Source organism: Sinocyclocheilus rhinocerous, unplaced genomic scaffold, assembly GCF_001515625.1.
Source record: "Sinocyclocheilus rhinocerous isolate Xijiao unplaced genomic scaffold, SAMN03320098_v1.1 scaffold1515, whole genome shotgun sequence".
Taxonomy (NCBI): Eukaryota; Metazoa; Chordata; class Actinopteri; order Cypriniformes; family Cyprinidae; genus Sinocyclocheilus; species Sinocyclocheilus rhinocerous.
This window is the reverse complement of record NW_015627243.1, coordinates 204,382-219,870: the sequence shown is the minus strand read 5'-3', so window position 1 is coordinate 219,870 and position 15,489 is coordinate 204,382. Positions and strand designations below refer to the sequence as shown.

The 15,489-nt window shown below is 37.9% G+C and overlaps 1 protein-coding gene across 2 annotated transcripts; it reads left to right on the top strand.

Annotated features, from left to right (window-relative positions):
- Window positions 1-12,446, top strand: LOC107724339 (CD276 antigen-like). 2 transcript variants are annotated; one of them, XR_001638021.1, is made up of 5 exons: window positions 1-214; window positions 1,190-1,537; window positions 3,132-3,407; window positions 5,928-6,218; window positions 12,435-12,446. XR_001638021.1 is itself a non-coding variant. In XM_016533229.1 (4 exons), exons 1-4 carry the CDS (start codon window positions 169-171, stop codon window positions 6,050-6,052), a joined length of 795 nt encoding a protein of 264 aa, XP_016388715.1. In that variant the 5' UTR covers window positions 1-168; the 3' UTR covers window positions 6,053-8,296. The 2 variants fall into 2 exon arrangements, 1 of the variants encoding a protein (XP_016388715.1); XM_016533229.1 differs by lacking the exon at window positions 12,435-12,446 and having other exon boundaries at window positions 5,928-8,296.
- Window positions 12,447-15,489: the final 3,043 nt, after the last annotated feature.

Here is a 15,489-nt window from a genome sequence, read left to right as displayed (position 1 = left end):
TGTACGTGTACACTAGCTTCTGTCCATGGCTTTATTACAGATCACGTAAATCGTGAAGAATAAACTTGAGGAATATTGCTGAATAAGATTTATTTCTGACTGGCAGGTGATCAACGCTGCACTGAACTGCTTCCTTATTTAAAACATGTTCCTGAACTCCAAGCGACAATGCTTTGGCTCTTTTTGTGCGTCGTGGTCGTGGATGTTCTTGTGGGTAAGACTTGCATTTAATGAAAAGAAATCGGAAGGCGTTATAATATACAACATTGTTATTGTGTCATGTGTGCATACATTGGAAATAAAGTAGGCTACACTAACTTCTAAAAAACAAAAAAAAACTTTATAGACACAAAGCCTTGGTGGAAATGGCAAAACAACTGTGGGATATATTTCATTTTAATTTTTAAAAAGTGAGAAATCAGTTTTACTCAGTGAATACTGGGATATTTCGTGTTTTCATTTTGTTTTCATAGTTTTAACGTAATCACATTTTTAGTTAAAGTTTAGTTCAATGTCTGGGCCTGGCACAACGATGAAGGATGGTAAAACGTTCTAAGACAGTTTTAATGTGACCTTCATTTAACTAAGGGGGAAAAAATGTTATTAGTTTTACGACATAAAACTGAACTGAACTGAACTGAATCTTAAAATGTTTACTTGATTGAACTATGTCTTCCCTCTCCTGGCTAATCAAGTAAAATATTTTGGCAGAGCTGAATTGGACTTAAGACAGATGAATGTGGTTGGTCTAGCTGCTACATGTCCTGTACACATAGGAGTCATTGGAGGATTTTTTTTTTTCTTCACTGTGTTTGGCTTTCTGATAGTTCAGTCCCTGCCCTGAAATATTACATGGTAAAGAAAGAAGGTATCATTTGAGTCAGTAATGATGAAAGACTGCGTAACAAACCTGTGATTTAATCTCTTGATTACAGGTGTACTGTGGCCAGTTACATTTAGGGCTCTTACAAGCTTCAGATGCAGAGGTTTTTTTTTTTGCTTTCTCATCACAGCTCAGGATATTTGCTATAGTGAAGAGCTTGATACTGTGAACATTTTTGCTGTACCATTCCTGTCCAGTGTTTATGTTTTCATAATACATCAAAATATGAAGGAAAACTTGATTTTTTATATGAAATGTGCCCAGGGGTGTTTCTTCAAACAACTCTAAATTTATCTCTCTTTCCAGCCACATTTGAGGTGATTGTCCCTAATAAACATCTGCTGGCAATCCGAGGTCGTCCAGCTGTACTGGGCTGTGAGTTCACATCTGGTCCTGACCTCTCCAGCTTGGTTATTACCTGGCAACGACAGGAGGACTCACAGGTTGTCCACAGTTTCTATTATCAACAGGACCAATTGGACCGACAATGTCCAAAATACCACAATCGGACCTCATTGTATGTTTCAGAGCTTCATAAAGGAAATGCCTCTCTAAGAATTGCATCAGTTAGACCGAAAGATGCAGGTTGGTACCTTTGCATAGTGAGCAATGCAAAGGGAATAGGAAGAGCCTTGATGGAAGTGACTTATGGAGGTATGCATATGATGGACATAGAAGAGAATATGTTGTACAATATTTCCACTTTCCAGGACCTTCCAGCTTCTTTTTCAGCCATATTAAATGATTAAATGATCATACATGTTTTGTTTACAGAAATGACAACTAAAAAAAGTTTTGTATTATTGTTTTTGAAAAGCAATTCCAGTGATTAATGTAGGATTCCAAATCAAGAACCGGTTCAAAATCATTTCCATTTAAAAAAAAAAATATGACCAAATGACATTCTGTTAACCATTCTTCCACATGCATTCTCAGAACACCATACTAAAATACTCAGACATTGGCTATGTTTACATGCACACTTTTTGGTTCAATCGGACTGAATTCATTCTGATTGATGAATCTGAATGTAGTGTTTACATGAATGCTAAATAAAGTGATCGGGACGGGTTGATGTGCACGTTTAGATGTCACAAGCTTCAAATCGGAATTGATTTTTTTTTACATGCGCACACTGCACAAATATATAGTTTCTCACTGTTTGCACATAATACCCACCATCCTACACTGTTTCTTTATTTGTTTTTTAACAGCAGAAATCATATTTATCCATTTATGGTCTACGTAACCATTTATGGATAAATATACATCTGAACCGCTGTGCCGTGCTGCTCATATTTATCACGCAGTAAAAATGCCCCTCCCCGCGCCCAAAACGGGTTGCCTGTGGATGAGAATCCAAAACAAGCAGAGCCGATCCTCCCTATACGCAAAGTACGCAAACTGCGTAGGGCCCCCGAAACACCAGGGGACCCCTTGCTCTCAAAGATGATTTAATTTTAGTTTAGTTTTTTAATTTGACCAGCGGTTATGACAACATGAATTAGACGGAGTGAACACAGACAAAGGCGTTTCATTCATTCATAACTCCCCCGCAGCTGGCAACAATCCCACACCCCACCCCACCCTACCCTACCCTACCCTACCCTACCCTCAATCGGATCGATTATGGTGTTTACATGAAGACTTTTCAGGATTGAGCCGTCAATCCGATTACAAACGGATTATTTGGTTGCATGTAAACGTAGCCAGTGTTTCCTGCACATTTATTCAACACACTGAATTTACAATGTGAAACGTACAGAGGCTAGAGTAGTCTAATTGTCAAACAAATGACTCGTTCAAGTCAGTACTTTTGTGATTCAATAGCATACAGCTCGACTCGTATGAGTTGGTTTGTTAAATCAGAAACATGCAGCGCATTTTGACACAGATAAAGGTAATTGTAAACAAATTAGCATTCATCTTCCTGTTTCATTTTTTCTTTAATCTATTTTTGTTTGAGGATTAAGTATCCTGAGAATTTAAAAAAATTATGTTTGCTGTGGTTTTGTTGTGGATGTATCATATTTCAGCTTTCTCACGGTCACAAAAAACTTTGAAATATAAAAATATATTTAAAAAATTTGGATTTCCAGTGAACATATATAGAGTGTTCTAGATATGCTTTGCTATAAAACATTTGATCAGCTAGACATTACTTTATTGATTAGATCAATTGCACTGTACATTTAACTTACGATGTACATTTCAACACAGCACAGCTGATTGTGTTTGTCTTTCTCAGCTCTTTACTCTGAGCCCAGGTTAAGCATCCTTGTAAACTCCTCTGCTTTGAAAGTGCAGTTTGAGACAGAAGGTTTTCCCAAACCTGAGGTGATTTGGCTGGGGGAACACAACCAGAACCTCAGCTATTACCTGGAGATCCACGACCAAATAGAAGATGGACTTTATTTCATAAAGAGCATCTGTGAGGTCCAGAAGGCAGTGGTTAATGTCACATTTACACTAAAGAATCACCTCCTGAACCAGAACCTGCAGAGACCAGTGTTCCTCAGCTATGGTAAATACCTTTATTTACTTTGTGCAATATGTGTGTGAGAGGGTGGCGGTTAGAGGCATGTTATTCATTACTCCATGTATTTAAGACATGTTTGACTTGCTTTAAGTAATTTGTTGGCATAATTTTCCTGCTATATAACAAAGAACTACTTTGTCTGCTTTAGGCTGGATTTTAGACTTACCCAACCACAAATAATTATGGAAAGAGTAAGACAATGATTCAATTGTTACACTTATAGACATGATTTTTCTAGTTATGAAATGCTGATGTTAGTGATAGAGCCTCTGAACATACATCAAACCAAAATTTATTCAGACAGATTTATTTGGTGTCTGAATAATTTTTGGTTTGACTGTATTTGTACACTTTTTCCTAATGTAGAAGAATGCAAAAGCAAACTAAATTAATTAAATGGTGTAGGATTTCAAGAGGCTTGGGTGTTGGTAACAAGTTTGGGGTGTAGCAGTTTTGTCTTTCCTCTGCAGTGCTGAAACTGAGACTGTTAATTATTTTGGCTACACCCATTTCAAAACCAAAAGTCAATTAACAGCCATTTAAAGCTGTTCAACTGAGAATGACTCTGTGTTTTTAGATGGCTTGTCTACATTAAAATCAGACTTACTGTCATTTACCCAAGTATGAGATGTTCCTTTATCAGCAATCCTATCAACCAGTAATATTTAATGGTTAGGTTTAGGGATAGCCTGTGGGCTATGGGCTTGAACAATCATTTCCATTTGATCTAACCCCTTGTAGGTTATGGTTTAATTGGCCTATACTTATGTTTTGATGTTAATGCTTAGTATATAGAATGCAGCAGTCAGGGTTCCAGAAGTAAAACTTTTTTAGTAATTTAGAAGTAATTTTTTCCATATACGGAAATTGATATTTTTAACAATAACTTATAAGCCTTTAAAGACAGACCTACTGTGAGCTGTGAGGTTGTTAATTAGTGGTAAATGCTTTTGTTAAAGCCATCAGCCCACATTATCCTTTACATAATCACGTTCAACAGCAGAATTCCAGGTGAAAAACTATTCTCCCGAGAAATCTCCACCAGTCAGATAATTGTGACAAGCGAATCATGCCAAAAGAGCACTTTAGTGCACGTCCATTCCCATTAAGCATAGACATAACCTATAAAATAAAATAAATATTTTATATTTTTATTGATCATACATGTTTTTTTTGTTTGTTTTTTTACAGAAATGGCAGATAAAAGTTATTTTTGTTTTTGAAAAGTAATTCCAGTGACTATTTAGGATCAGTTCTTTATTGTATTTATTTGATTGTCTTTTTCATAGTGCTACATAGGAATTGTAGTTCTTTCCTTCTTTAAAGCCTTTAAACAGTCCTGTACCTGGATTTTTCAGCCCATTAAGCAGTATGTTTGTATAGTATGAATGAATGAAATCTGGACTGCTACATCCACCATGTTGGCTGTGATGTAGAGCAACAGGTACGTCGCATCGCTGCCGTAGCTTCTTTGGATAGTGATGTGATTCTAGATGCACACTTAAGAATCTTGGAGTAATGCTGCGCTCACACTAGCATGAACGCATTAAATTTCTACGAACACTACGACGTTCATAATATGAAGTCTGAGAGGTCATAATGTGACACCTACAGTATCTTCTATTGGTCACATGACTTAATAACGTGATGTGAATTCACCAACCTTGACCTCCCACATTTGCATACGTATGAATGAAAGTCAGTGGAACAAAAAGTGTAGTGTGACCACCCCATAATTAGGAGGTCATCCTCTGTATTCAGACATACTGTACTGTTTTTCGCATGCTATATAGTAGGAAAGTGTGCATATTCGGATGCAGCATTGTAGTCTCGACTACTAATGAGCTGATGAGTCAGGAATTAAATCAGGAATCATATTGTGGTGTGCCTCCAGGAACAGGGTTGGGAAACAGATAATTAGCAGCCTTGGGTTTTTCCTAAAACATAAATATATTTCAAGAAAAGGCATTGTGTCTTACTTGAAATCATGGCAGCTGTTTTGATATTTGGGGTATTTTATTGGCAGATTATGATTGCAGCTTCTGTAGCCTAATTATTATCTGAAAATATTGTCCATTAGTGGAGACACCTTCTATGTCAATGGGCATACATTGAAACAGCACAAAGGATGTGCCAGTTTGAGTTGATAAAATTCTGACTAGCCCACCAGTGTGTCAACAGGATCAGTGATATTAAAAGTTAAGCAGTATTCAGTTTATTAAAAAATATATATTATCCTGCATAATGATGGTTAGTTGTCCTCTGAGAGATAGTACATATACTATATCCAGTATATAGTATCCTATCCTATATCCAGTGTTTGAAATCTCAAGACTTTTTTGTCATAATAAGTTTAAATGATTTTGTGCAAGCACTGTAGCCTTTTTATATGCTGTGATTATAATACTGGATTTAGATTTGGATCTGGATTTAACAGTTGATTTGACAATTGACACTATCAAACAAATGCCACATATTAAACCAAATGATCTTTTTCTGTTTCAGATGAGGACACCACAGACCATATGATTATTGTACTTGCTGTCCTCTCAGTGGTTTGCATTCTTCTGGTCATTGGCATCATTTGGTTAGCATTGCAGAAGCAGAACGAGCAGAGATCTTCGCTGTGATGAACCATGAAAGTTAATGAATGGTGTTGGAGCTGTTCCCAAAAGGTCTGCATGCATGTTTAGACTTGTGCTAAACATTACTAGCCTTATTCATGAAATGCAAGCAGAGCAAATGTTAATTAAACTATTCTTGCATAAACGGAAAATAATTGCAAAATGTGCTAATGTTACGAAAGAATGCATTTCTAAATAATTTACACGTCAACAAATGCCAGAGTCTGTAAGTGGGAGTCATATGGATATCTGCCAAAAGTCATTTCCTAATCTTTTTACTGCTTTTTTATTTATTGACCATTGTGAATTTTTTTATAATTTTTTATACCAAATCCATCACATGGCATTTATTATCCTCACACTTTTAATTGTCAATGAAATATTTAATATTGTAACCACTGCAAAACATGATTCTGTACTGTACAAGTTAAAATCACTTATTGTGACATAAGTAATACACTGAACCTCTGCATATGTTTAAGTTTGTACTTTATACCTAAAGCAGAAATAGAACTATGCAGACAATCAGGTCGACTCTATGCCATGCCTACATTACAAATCCAAGTCAAACATAATTACACACATTCTAACCGTTGCACTCTGTCCGTAAGCCTTTAGAGATATGTGTAATCCTAAATTTCTGTTTTCTAGTCATGTTTCCTAGCAATAAATATAGGGAGGGGACTGCCATGTTGACAGCTTTGATGAATTGAACAGTATAAGCTTATCATCAAGTTGGACCATGGACCATAAGTAATATGTGTGTGTTTACGTAAGGGTTTGTAAGGACAATATATATATACATTACTTACTTTCTTCTGTGGAACACAAAAGAAGATATTCTGAGTTTTCAACTGTTTCGTCCACATAATGAATGAGATCCAAAACAACACTGGAAGCCCCTGACTTTCACTGTATGGGCAAAAATACAATGACAGCAGTACTTCCATCTCCACCCTCATCTGAAAATGAAAAGGACATTTGTTAGATGTAAGCTGTACATCAAAGCCTGTATCAGTCCAACATCATAACCATAATATTGTTAAACTGGGTTTGATTTACCACTAGTATACTGAGGCCAAGCTTGAGGCACAGGTTACTTGAGAAGAGAACCCTAATACCTGAAAACTACAGAATAAAATTGAAGACCCTGCAGAGACAATGTAGGAAATTCAATAACACCATAAAAAAGGCCCCAATGAGCTTGGGTATTGAAAAGGTGTAGTCACCCTTGAGCAGCAGGTAAACTGAATGTTTCTTTCCTTTCATGAAACTCTTGAATATCTAGTTAAGTGGAAACTGTTCACACAGTGGTAGTGATAAATTTCACAAGCATGATTTGTTTATTCAGTCCATGATTACAAAAACGGGGTAAAAGCTCAGTGACCTTGGAAAAATGTTTTTTATGTTTTTGTTTGAATTTCTTTTACTAAACGTAATCTTTGCAGTCAAAACAATGACACCTTGTAACTTGAATGACGGTTAGACAACAAATCTGTACAAACTAGGTTTTCAAAACCAGCTAGTTGTATGACTCGCTTCAAACAATATCATTCAGAGTAAACTGATGCTGATGGCTGTTTTTCCCCACACACTACATTTAGAACAAATCACAACCCAGCATCTGTTTATCCATCTGTTAGCTTATCCATTAATTATGCATTAATACAACACATACTCTAGCAGTAATTGAATTTCATGTGGCTGCTTATTAAGCACATAAAGCTTGTGTTAAATGACTATGGCCTGATCAATGTTTCAGTTTAATCTTTTTAAGACTGTCTTTGTCTCGGTTAAAAAAACAGGAAATGGGTTTAAAAAAGAAATCAAACAAGACAGTGAATGCATTACCTCCAATTTTTATTTTCTTTGTTAACCTACATTATATGCTGTTGGTAGTGTGGCATGAGGCTAAATTAACAAGCAAAAAGAAAGTACTGTTTCATTCTTTTCTTCTGAGGTGATGTGAAGCATTTTTTTCCATTGATATACAATGGACCATTATGATAATAAACATGACCTCATGCACACAGATTGCCTGCAGCAAAATCTGCAGTATTGTATAAATTCATGAAGCCCCTCATATGTTTGAGTTATTTGGTAATACCTCCAGCTGTTTTTAGCTCTTTTAATTCATTTTACCATGTTTAAATCCTTTTAATCATATAGCATATATTCAGTGTCACTTTCACAGAGACATTGAACACCTTGTTGTATTCATACATTTATTTTGGACAATAAATGTTGTCATGGCTGCTATGACTGTTTATTTGTATTTTGATAGGTTTGAATATTATCACCAATGACATTATATTCGGCAGTTCTTCCCTGTTGTACCGAATATCTATACTTTTCAAATTATCATATCGAAGTTAGAAATTCAAATATTGTGACAAAATTAATTTTGTAGGGTGCCACAAGTTTGTTAAAATTTCCAAAGGGTGCCGCAACAAAAAAAAGGTTGGGAAACACTGCTATAGTGAATACCTTCTAACATGAATTTAGTTCAGAGTGAGGTCTTTACCATAGGCGTGGAAGACTGTATAACTCACAGGCATTTGCTATACAAATCTGCAGATATTCAAATACAGATACTTGTAAAGAAGATACATTTAATATGATCATTTACCTTGTTGAAGTCACCATCACTTTTAGTTTAATTATGTTCTCATTTTCTCCAAGATATAATAATAACAACAAGAAGGCAAAAACAAAAAAAATATATATTTTTCTATTTATTACTATATGTCCAGCATACCCTCTTAGTCCAGCTTTGACCGTGCTTTTCCTGTCCCTTTAGAATTGCTCACTTGACACAGGTACCAGCCTGCATTCTTTGGTCCAACTGAAGAGGCATTTCCTTTACCAAGCTCTGAAATATACAATGAGGTCTGAATGTGGTACTGACAATTTACTCTTGTCAGTAAATTAATAGGAAAGCCAATGAATCTGATGGGGGAAATTAAATTTCTAAAAAAAATTTTTACAAAAAAAGTAAAACATTTACATCACTTGCTTTTCAGAACATATAGGAATAGTTCAATAGAAAGAAAGAAAGAGAAAGAAAGAAGTCATGTTTGGAACGACATGTGGCTGCAGAGTAAATGATCGTTTTCATGGGGTGAATTATCCCTTCAAGTTTTAGTTTAGTAACAGCAGCACCCTCTGTACTTCACATTAAATTTTACACCGTTTACGAAAAACTAAATGTATACTTTAATTTGTAGCAGACAAACATGGGATTATTATATCCAAGTTGATTTGGTTAACAGACATTGAGACAAAATCTGTTACAGCCCTCTGTCTCCCCTATGGAGTAACAAAAGATCAAGTGTGTACCAAATAACACAATGAATGCATTTAAAAACATATGCAAATGAACACTTGGTTACTAACATAACCTCGGATCCCTGAGATAAGGGAACAAGCATTGCGTCACTGATGCTTACGGGAAAATCCTGTTTATTCTGATTCTGCAGCCTGATTTGTTCACGTTCGTGTAACTGCAGGAACCAATGGCGCTTCAACCCGCCAAAAGGGGATGAGCTGACCGCTATATAAGTCGGCTCTAAGCATTATTTCATCAGAATCTTTCAACTGAAGTGAGGTTATGTTAGTAACCGAAGTGTTCCCTTTCGAACGGTCTTTCCCATTGTGTCGCAGACGCTTATGGGGAATTCATCCAATAGTGCCATGCTATAAGCAAGTGCAGAACGAAGCCGCTCTGCGAGCACCCATACTGAGGGCTCCTGAAAGCCAATAATGAGACCCAGGCCACTCAGGCTGAGGACTGCATAACATTACCCTCTCCTCTTACAAAGGGGATTAGTTAGAATTAAGTGGACAAGATCCTTGCCTGCAAGGCAGGGACTTCCAAGTTATAAAATCTAGTGAAGGTAGATGGCGATGACCAGCCGGTGGCCACACAAATATCACCAATAGAATTCTTGCTGGCCCACGCCCAGGAGGAGGCTATTCCTCTGATGGAGTGGGCCCTCACACCTATAAGACACTGCAAGCCCGCTGAGGTGTAAGCCAGGGCTATAGCATCGACTATCCAGCGAGTCTCTGCAAGTTTGAGGATGACTCTACAGTCGTTAGACCCAAACTCAAGACAGGAAGCACTGACTGACAGTGCTTGCATGTCACCCACTCGCTTGACCAAGCGGTAAGAGACAGGGGCCTCAAGTCGGCCGACTGGAACGGCTCAAAGAGAGGACTTCGTGGGGCCCTGTGGACTATAGATAAGTCCCAAGTTGGCACAGTATGAGGGCGAGGAGGATTCAATCTCCGAGCTCCCCTCAGAAACTTAACGACTAGGTTGTTTCTGCAGACTGACAGGCCAGCCACGAGTGAATGATTTGCCGCGATGGCTGCCACATAGGGCAACTGGGGGGGAAGGCATACAGGCGAGCGCTGGGCCACCTCTTCCCTGCCGAAGACAGACCAGATCATTTGAACCGTTTGGGGATGTAGTCTCCATTCTCCTGGAACCACATTGTCCCTGAACAGCATGTCTGCCCCTTGGTTCAGTCTGCCCTGCACATGAACTGCTCTCAGCAAGAGGAGTTTGCCTTGTGCCCATAAGACGAGACATCGAGCCAACCTGTGAAGGGATAGATAATTCACCTGTAATTGATTAAGGCTACCACCGTCATGTTGTCCGAATGGACCAGGACATGGTGCCCCTGTAGGCCGGCAGGAAGGTTTTTAGGGCTAGAAAAACTGAAACAGGTGAGGAGTTTTCCAAGAGGCCACAGCTCTGATGCAGCGGTGGGTTACCTTGAGATAAAAACGTCCCAGGCGTCAAGCATGGGACAGGACATGGGCTTTGAGCCCAAACTGGAGGGGCTACATGTGAAGCAGGCCCGGAGGCATCACAGAGGAAGTAGCCGACATGAGGCCGAGCATCCTCTCCAAAGCCCTGAGGGGACGTGAAGTCCCCAGTTTGAATGACGCCGAGCTCCTGTTCCGATCTGGCTAAGACCAGCCAATCATCTTGGTAATTCATAATGTGGATTCCCATCTGTCTCAAAGGGGAAAGAGCTGTGTCTGTGCACTTCATAAAGTGTGTTGGGCCATTTTTCTTGGGAAAGAGGAAGTAGCAGTTGTAAAAGCCTGACATTAAACAGGTTTTGCCATGTTTTTCTGTTTTTGTTTCGTTACCAGGTGCCCTTGGTTTAGGACTTCTCCTCCACCAGATCTTACTATTTTCTTATATTTTGGTGGCCATGGCTGAGAACGTCAGCGTTTTGAATGTTTATTTTTATTTTTCTTCCGTTATGTTTTTCCCTAAAAATTTATAATAAATATTTTTTTTTTGTAGCGTATATCGTTTGTGATGGCCTTCTTTTGTTGCAGTTGTGAGCCGAACTGTAACACGCTGTTCGCTAGAGGAACCGTTTTCTACTGTTCCTTCTGCAAGCAGAGTTTGCACTTCAGATCGGAGAACGTGAGCATTGTTGTCCTGTACTGAAGTTTGAATAATGCCTCTGAAGCGAGGTGGAACTGGAGCGAGTAACCTCATTCTACAGGGCTGAAGCACTTAGGCAGGAAGTGGCGCATGACCTGCGATGACTTCTGTGCTGAAGTGAAGCTCTTTGCAAATCTGCCAGGCAGATGCGGGTAGAGGTGTGCAGCGACCTTCTCTTCTCTAAGGGGAGCTTTTGCCACATCCTCTTACTTTAACACCGTCAACAGAGGGGAGGGTGGCAGAAATAGAAAAGTGGACATGCACCGAGTAAGGGCGCGCCACGCCTCGGTAAGTTCATTGTGAACTTCCGGGAAAAACTGCACCGGTCTCTAGCAGGAGATTCGTTGACGACAGCCCAGCAGGCATCATTTGTCTAAACGGCTGCGGGCAGGCTCTTCCCGAGACGCCCATTCTAAGCCAAGATTCTTCACGGCTTGGTGAGAATGCGAATCAGTTCGCTCTCCGCCAGCTCGTAATAACCCATTGGGGTTATTACTCACCAATTATCAGTGCTGAGTTTACTCTAAAATATCAGAAACAGGCCATTTTTGGTCATTTTATTGCCTATGTTTGGATTTTCTCCAAGACTATAATCTAGAAGTAAAGTTTAGACATTAGTGTTTTTCCTTTTTTAAATATGTGTGCAGCAGCCTCTGTAGCCTATATACTGTCTACAAACATTGTCCATTAGTGGAATTCCAGACAATTCATTGGCATACATTTCTAAAGGTTAACTAGTGTACACAGCACACAGTAAATTACATTTTAAACAGATAAAAATTGCTGTGATCTCAGACTAGCCCACCAGTGCAGCACATTGTGATTACGATGGTGCAAAATGATCAATGTGGTCAGTGATATTAATAGCATTATTCAGTTTATTCACAAAGTATTAGGATGCATCAAAAAATCCAGCATTTAGAAATGTTTTGCAATAGTGCCTGCGTGGTAATGGTTATTTGTCCTGTAAATAACTTATTGTACATACAGTAAATTATTTTCAATATATCCATATACTGTGTGTCCTCAATGTAAGTTATGGCAAGATAGTCATGATTGCTTACAAGCCAGTTTAATAGAATTTCAGGGTTTTAAAGCTCAATGCTTTTTGTAGTAATTTTAAATGCCTTTATGTTCTTTTATATTGTGAGATATAGTAATAATATCCATCTTGATGTGACAATCTCAAACACTTCTAGTTTAACATATTTAAGTGTCATCTTCTGTTTCAGATGAGGACAAAACTGCAAATAAAGATTTGCACTTGTTTTCTTCTCTGTGGTTTGGCTAACAGTGTGGAGGCTAGCTGTGTGTAAAGCTTTGCATGCATGTTTCATCTTGTTGCATTTTTGTGGTTATCACATGCAAAGGCATAGCTTGACATTTGAGCCTGGGGGGGGTCACACTTTTAAACACATTTTAGCATTTCCATAGTAAGCAGGGGGTTAGCATTTAAGGAGCATTTAACTTTTGTATAACAAACAAGAAAGGGCTTAGAAAAATATTGGTCATGCCATCCATGCATTACAAATCCAAGCCAAACCGCCCACATTCCAACCGTTGCACTCCATCGTTACGCCTATTTAAAATAAGCAACATCCTTCTAGATCATCTTAGAAACTACAGTATTATCTGTTGACTGTTTAAGGGATTTTTTTCTGGCGCCGTCTGTGTTGACACAGTAAATGCATAAATTCTCTGTTCTCTATAGGCGAACGTCAGTCCTGGAGAGCCGCAGCCCTGCAGAGTTTTGCTTCAACCCTAATCAAACACACCTGAACAAGCTAATCAAGGTCTGAAGGGTTACTAGGAAGCTACAGGCAGGTGAGTTTTAATTAGGGTTGGAGCTGAACTCTGCAGGGCTGCGGCTCTCCAGGACCGGAGTTCGCCATGCCTGCCCTAAGCAATGCCAGAAGTTTTATTTTGGAGTAATGATGGTTTGACATGCCAGAAAGGGCCATAGTGATAATGGCAAGAGATTGAAGGTTCATAGGTAGGACTTTATTTGTTTTCGTAATAGTAAAAACATCACAACAGCAAAAAGAATGACAATCAGTACTGAGAGAATAATGATTGTAGTGCTTCCATATCCATCCTCATTTGAAACTGAAAAAGACACATTGTTAGATATAAGCTGTACGTCAAAGCTTGCATCAATCCTACCTCAAGCCATAATTATTGTTGAACTAGGTTTAAATCATTTAACCCCGAATTGAAATCAAGCTTCAGATAAAAAACAAGTTATTACTTGAGGAGAGAATCCTAATAAGCTACCTGAAAACTACTGAAGAAAACCGAAGACCCTGCAGAGACATGTAGGAAATTTAAAAACACTAACCAGCAAAACTGGTTAAAAACATACTGATTCAATCTTTTCTTCTAGAATCTGTGCCTGCAGAAAATTCTGCAGAATTGTATTCAGAATTAAATTCACAAAGTCCCTCACACATGTTTGGGCAGTTCGGTAATACCTCCAGCTCAGTGGTGTGCGGTAGTGTTCTGAAATGAAGCGGCAAAGTCCTTTTTAAAAAAAAATAAATAAAATGTAAATTCCTGTCCCAGTCACATGTTCTTGGTTAAATAAACATTACTTACACAACCAGAAAAAAATTATATTTTTACATTAAAAATATAACAATATCCTGTTTATTAAAGCGAAGTATGAATCTCATCAAGTTAGTGTTTTTAAGCATTTCACATTTATTCCAAAATAATAACTGAAGGCAGTAGCAGTAACAATTTAAACATATTTTATTTGTGAACTTATGTGAACTCAGCTATTCTTTTTAATAGTTAACTTTTAACTATTTTTGAATTATTTCGGTTAATCAGTAGGCTAATCAAAGCTCGGTAAATATTGTCACAGACACAGATTTACTTTAAATTTTACCAAGCTGATTACTCACTAAAACTCCCACAGATCATGTTTTCAGGCCATTTTAAGTCTCATTTTGATGTAACAAAGTGATTATATATCTAAGTATGTGAGTTGTTTACTTACTTTTTTAAATGAGTCTTGTTGTACAGGGAATCAGTTATGCAGAAGCAGCAAAGAAGGTTTCAGGGAATGTGACTACGGTTAGACAATCTGCAATTAGGAGCAAATGAGAGTAAAGATCTCTTGTCTCCTTATCAGAGTGGATTCCGTAGGGATCGGAATACAATGGACTCTGTATTATCAGAAAAGCACAGACAAACAAAGAAGTAGTAGTAGCTGTCTTCTTTGATGTGGAAAAGGCATATGATATGCTCTGGAAAGAAGGATTATTAATAAAATTAAAGTCTTTGGGAATTGGTGGTAGAATATATAATTGGGTTCAGGACTTTTTATTTGATAGAAAAATACAAGTGAAAGTAGGTGAAGAATACTCCAGGGTGTATACAGTGGAGAATGGAACACCACAAGGTAGTGTATGTAGTCCGTTATTATTCAATATAATGATTAATGACATTTTCTCTCAAGTTGAACATAACATTGGGAAATCTTTACATGCAGATGATGGGGCTTTGTGGATTAGAGGTCGCAATATATCATATATTAATAAAAAAATGCAAGATGCAATAGTTGATGTTGAAAAGTGGGCTAATAAATGGGGATTTAAAATATCTGTATCAAAAACACAGGTCATTTGTTTTTCAAGGCAGCATAAATTCACACCCCTTTCTTTAAAATTGTATGGGAATCCTCTGGAGCAAGTAAAATCCGTAAGGTTTCTTGGGCTTTGGTTTGATGAAAAACTGACATGGAAAATCTGGATAAAATTAAGGACAAGTGTAAAAAGATTATTAATATTCTTCTGTGTTTATCAGGACAGGAATGGGGAGCAAGTAGAGCATCTTTACTAAATATATACTGGGCACTCATGAGGTCTGTCTTTGACTATGGATGTATAGCTTATATGTCGGCAGCAGAAACAAACCTCAAACAATTAGATGTATTGCAAGCTCAAGCCCTAAGAATCTGTAGTGG

What these genes read in the sequence shown, in the direction of transcription:
- LOC107724339 (XM_016533229.1), top strand. Translation starts at nt 169, where the DNA reads ATGCTTTGGCTCTTTTTGTGCGTCGTGGTCGTGGATGTTCTTGTGG. An exon ending in GGTCGTGGATGTTCTTGTGG is followed by an intron (nt 215 to 1,189) that starts GTAAGACTTGCA and finishes CTCTCTTTCCAG; the next exon opens with CCACATTTGAGGTGATTGTC. An exon ending in GATGGAAGTGACTTATGGAG is followed by an intron (nt 1,538 to 3,131) that starts GTATGCATATGA and finishes TGTCTTTCTCAG; the next exon opens with CTCTTTACTCTGAGCCCAGG.